This window comes from Buceros rhinoceros, unplaced genomic scaffold, assembly GCF_000710305.1.
Source record: "Buceros rhinoceros silvestris isolate BGI_N320 unplaced genomic scaffold, ASM71030v1 scaffold6795, whole genome shotgun sequence".
In the NCBI taxonomy this organism is placed as follows: domain Eukaryota; kingdom Metazoa; phylum Chordata; class Aves; order Bucerotiformes; family Bucerotidae; genus Buceros; species Buceros rhinoceros.
In genome coordinates this window covers 60114-65326 of record NW_010412294.1, presented here as the reverse complement: position 1 = coordinate 65326, position 5213 = coordinate 60114, and the positions used below count along the sequence as shown (strand labels likewise).

General features: G+C 49.5%; 1 protein-coding gene across 1 annotated transcript in view; it reads right to left on the bottom strand.

The window, feature by feature from the left end:
• Nucleotides 1–125: 125 nt before the first annotated feature.
• The window catches only part of CCDC85A (coiled-coil domain containing 85A), a gene marked incomplete at its 5' end in the record, with an annotated part of 65194 nt that continues 60106 nt past the window's right edge, over nt 126–5213 (bottom strand). Inside the window, one exon of the mRNA XM_010136340.1 lies at nt 126–215. Coding sequence (XP_010134642.1) covers nt 126–215 — 90 coding nt within the window. The remainder of the gene's footprint in view (nt 216–5213) is intronic.

The following is a 5213-nucleotide window of genomic DNA, read 5'->3' as shown; positions in this document are numbered from 1 at the left end:
TCTCTGGCAGTGCACGCAGACAGCCCGTCGTCAGCCGGGAGGTCACTGTGGACACAGGCAGTTCTTTCTCTCTCGTCGGCAGTTCAAACTCTTCCTCTTCAGAGAGGGGACTTGCTCAGGGCCTTTTACATAGGTCCTTTATACTGATTTCCTGACAAATGTTGTCTAATTCCAGGGCACGACCCTGCAGCATCTCCAAGTTTCCTCCACACAACCTACAGGGAGGGATGGTGAGAGACGTCGTTAGCACCAGCGCAGATGTACCGGCGTTCCTGTGGACATGCAGCTGGAAACGCCACCCGCTCGTTACGCAGAGCATGCAACACAGGTAAGGATGGAGGGGAGGGACACACAACAGGAGAGGAGAACGTTCCTCGGGGGATACAACATCCCTTTTGAACACAGAAAGCACATGCTTCTATTCTAGGTTAAAATGATTAAAAACAGAGACAAATGGACTAGCGCGTGCATCGCCAGGGTATTTTATGCTTCAAACACAAGACTGAGGGCATTTACAGGCCTCCAATGAAACTTTGTTCGGCCATGTCCCAAACCACAGCTCTCACAGAACGCAGTTCAGAAGCACGAAGCTCAGTCCAGAGGAGTCGCAACAGTCCCAGTTTAAAAAGCACAGAGCAGTCCTCCTCTTTTTCAAAGAATTTACACATTCTCTTCAAATCGAGGGAGGCATTAAAAGTGTTTATTTCACCTGTTCTTCCCCAAGACCAGCAGAACTGTGCGTGTAGTCACTGTTCTATACACGCTCGTGTGTTTTGCTGAACCAGAGTGGAAGTGACAATTTCACAGAAGTCAGTCAATTCTCCTGGTGTGCACCAAACATCACCAAGTTCTCCTCTCTGCTCACACCTGCTCCCATTCTCGATGGCCCAGCACCCCCCTTACAATGGCAGAACTACAAACACAGAGGAGTTTCCCAAAACCCTAGGGAAGGGGTTTCTAATGATTTATGAAAAAACTGACTCCTATAAGCAGGAGAATCAGTAGGTCGTGCCGTATCCCCGGGCATCTCTTCCAGGGGCCTCGGGAAACCCGAGTGGCGGTTACCACCGTACGGGGTGTTGCAGTTCTAGATTATTTCTGTTTAATAATAATCAACAGATAAAGTGTAACTGCTACTAAACCACTCCCTGATCCCAAGAAAGGTGAACCCTGTTTCCCACTGTCGTTATCTGCTATTTGCATTTGAACGGCGCCCGGAGCCCCGGAGTGCGCAGAGCGGGCGTTAGCTAGAACTGAACAACCACAGAGCAGCTGCGTCCCGGGAGGGCGACACTCGGGAAAGACAGTTCCTACGGCTCAGGAGCGGAGGCAGAGCCACCCCAAGGGCCTGCTGTTTCTCTTGCACAGAGGAAATAACCCAGAGGTGTTTCTTTCCAACATTTGGTTGCTGTTGTCCCTAAGTTAGTGCCATCAGAACGGTCTCTTGGCCAGCTTTCGTGAGAAGGCACATTGTACCCACGTGTGCCTTTCGACAATTTTTCTGGTCAATAAACATTAGAAAATATTTACCAAGCAGCTAATGCTGACACAGGAATAAACTAAAAGGTGACACTTCCCCAGTTCCTTATTTCCAGCGAACAAATGACGCCTGACTGCTCAGAAGGGACAAACACACACGAGTCAGCCCTGCAGAGCCGACACCCCGAGCAGAACGGACAAGGTGGGCTCAGCAGGACGAGTCTCCAGCCTTTTTTATGGGTGGGAAACAGAGAAATCCCCATCAGCAACCACTTTTGCTTGTGCATACGGTGCAACAGATACCTCTAAGGCATAACAGCTGTTTTATTTGCCTCTGCTTCAGAAACCTGGGATGCTAGAGGCTGAATTCCTGCAGATTTATCGCCCAGCTCTCCTTTTGTGCTGGCATACGTGCAGTTCTGTGCCCAGTCACGACGGCTGTACGCATTGCTGCCTTCTGCACGCGCTTTTGGTTGGCCCTCTGCATTGTACACGCGTTTTGGATTTGCATATGGGCTTGTTTTCCTCAGTCCACCCGTTCAACACTGGCTTGTCACAAGCAGCACTAATGGAATGACTTGGCCTTTACAAGCACTCAGAAGAAAACGCAATAGTCAAGCACTCCTGAATGTGTTTTCAACAGTTATGACAGAGTAAAAAGCCCGGTACCAAAACCGTCACTCAAAATTTCAGCAGAAACCTTGACTGAATAAAGACCAGCTTTGAGGTTCACGACTCAGCCATGGTGATCCAGTTCCAGCTTACTTCCAACACCCCGCTGTGGAAGGACGGAGAAGCCTTGTCCTTGGCAGGCAGGCAGAATCCTGCACCCTAACTGCAGGCAGGAGCAGTGTGTGTCCCCAGCCAGCTGCGGGGGCGTTCGAGGCCCGCGGTACGTCACGTGCAGCATGAAATACTCGTGCTGATCTCCAGGCTCCCTGACCCCTCTTGCCCAGCCACCCCCACAGTCCCACAGGGCGTATCCCTTTGGCTCCAGCCCAAGCAAGCGTGCTGCAGCCCTGTGAACCAACCTTAGCCTGAGGACAACCATGAAGAACAGTCCTCCAGACTCAATCCAAACATTCCTGTGCTCTCAAACTACCGCCACACTCACTAACACGTGATAAACTACCTCTAAACCTGCTGCTACCTATAGCTGCATTCTCCCAAGACAATGCAAGCGTATAAATACACAGCAAAAGTGTTCCCAAACACGCTGATGAGGTGGCAACACCATACGCACATCCTGAGGGGAGAATTCTGTTACCTTAATAAAATATCAACAAGATCCTCCACCACCATCAAGCTCCTACAGCACGAATTATACATCCAAAGTGCATTTTGGTACCAACCAAGACCATGCAGCAAAACTACAGAGCCCAAAATCAAACTGGTCACCACCCACCGGCAAACCGATGCCACAGCTCATGTTCTCTGTGAAGCAGCCCCAGCGCAGGAAGCTGCAGCAAACCAGTGAGCTACCAACCAAAGGGGCTGCAGCGGGGATGCAAACGTGGTAATTAGTTGATGACAAATCCACCGTACTTTCAACGTGGTAAAAGCAGAAAGGCCATCACCAGCTGTTTCAGAAGTACAATAATAGATCGACAGTCAGCTCAGACATCGACCAGCAACGGCAGAAGCAGCATTTCAAAGCCAGCAGCAGAGTTTTGAATGGGAACAGAGACAAGGCACCACACAGGTGGTGCCATATTTGGGATTTACAGAAATGGGTTGATAATGTCAAGTTCAGTATATTGGCGATTTTAAAAGAGACATCACTTACATCTCCAGACCTTTTAGGGATTACTACTGTCTATGTATTAGTGAGAAACTGCTTTCTTAACCCAGAAATTGCAAAGGAATAGCGTCGGCAGGCAAACACAGAGCTGCCATTGTAGAGATGGGGAAACTGAGGCTGCCAGGCTGCATCACACTTGCCAGATTTTAACGGTACGAAGGATAACTTCAGATCAGCTGAGTCATACAGTACTTTATCACAAAGGTTTTTCTGATCAACACCAACCAACCTGTTAAAATCACCGTGTTCCTAATAAAACAGCAATTGCATTACAGAAACTTGACTTAATTGCCATCGAAAATCTTCAAGGGCGTGTTGTCAGCATTTAAACCAAAATCCTTGGCACCTCTGGGTGTTTCCAGGCTCCGTATGGAACATTAAATTAAACACCTTACACTGCACACTTCTCCAGCCACGGCTCTTTCTGGCTCACTGAGGCAGTGCTAAGAGTCTTTAACAGCCAGAAGCAAGAGCAGCAGCAGATTTACACTTCCAGGGGTCCTTCCTCCATATAAGCCTACATATATAGCAGACCAATTGCATTCAATTAGACTAATTACAGAGCTCTGGATTTCAGGGCAGGAGGAATGGTTAAATCTTCTCGCCTGGGCTCCACAGAACACCTACTTTCCTGCAGCAGCTCCTGGCAGCCTCAGACCTTGTCTCGGACTGAAGCACGCCTCGGTTTAAGTCGTAGGTGGGATAGTGGAGCTCCCAGTGGGTGACGCCGCACTCAGGAGAGGAAAACCCAGTGCCAGGTTGGCAGGTAAGAACGTGCCCTTGGTTATATCAGGTTATTCAGACTAGAGAGCCATCACCATTCCGTAACTATAAACCCTGCTCCTCAAAGCGGACCCGTCTGGAACAGGCACACCTCCAGGCGCACACATGCGGCGGGGGCATACACAACTTCAGAAAGGAACGCCACCACCCTGCGTAGGAAATAACGACTTCTATATCCCCACTGATACCACTTGCGCACCAGGAGCCACCCCACAGCCGCTGGCGGAGTGGGGAAGGTGGTGAGACCAGGCACAGGGACACCCACAGCAACCCTCCTTTGAGCCGGGCGCCTGACAGGTCAGGTCGTGGGAGACCCTTCTTCAGACCAGCTGCACGGCAAAGCTCTGCTCTCTCACCACTGTCTCCACCTGTGGGAGATTTGCCCGCAATTTTTTTTATTTTTTCCAAAGTCTCCTCATTACTCAGGAAAAACACAGCACTCTCTTTAGCAAAGGCCTCCCATTCTATGGGATTTTCTTACTTCAAAATACGCAGCTGCTCTTTCCATTTCTGGCTGTGCAGAAAGGGATTGCACTAACAATGAGGTTTTGCCACAAAGACTATTTCTTTTTTCGCAGCAAATCCAAATTACCAAATTTGTGAAGAAAAGCAGGTTCCTTCCTTTGGCTGGTTCTTCCTCCCGCAGCTGATGCTGCTAAGTGGTGCAAGCGGGAGCTCTGCCTCCCCCCCACAGGCAGGGTCAAACCCATCTGCTGGGTTGGGGAGCAGCAGGGTCCCCTCCCCGGCTGGGGCTGGGGCAGGCCGTTTAGCTGACAGCTCACTTCCCATTGCGAATAGAACGGTATCATTTATCTCCATTCCTGCCTGCTGCAACACCTCCTCACAAACTAAAAGCTGAGCTTTCACATCCTATTGAACGAAATTCCGTGTATCTCTTATCAATCCATTTAGAGCAAGCGAGGTATCAGCCAGCGTTCCAATATTTCACTTCCACAACCAGCTATTACAGGTTGTCAACAGCATGTCAGTAAATGTTCCATTCAGGGAAGCGTCTTTGCCAATGGGTATTTTAAGAGAACCACAAAAGGCTTTTTTTGATAATTACGCATGATCTCTCGACAAAATTACTTGTCACAGCTTTATTTTCGAGGCAGCAGCTCTGGAAGATGCACGCAGGACCCTGAGCACT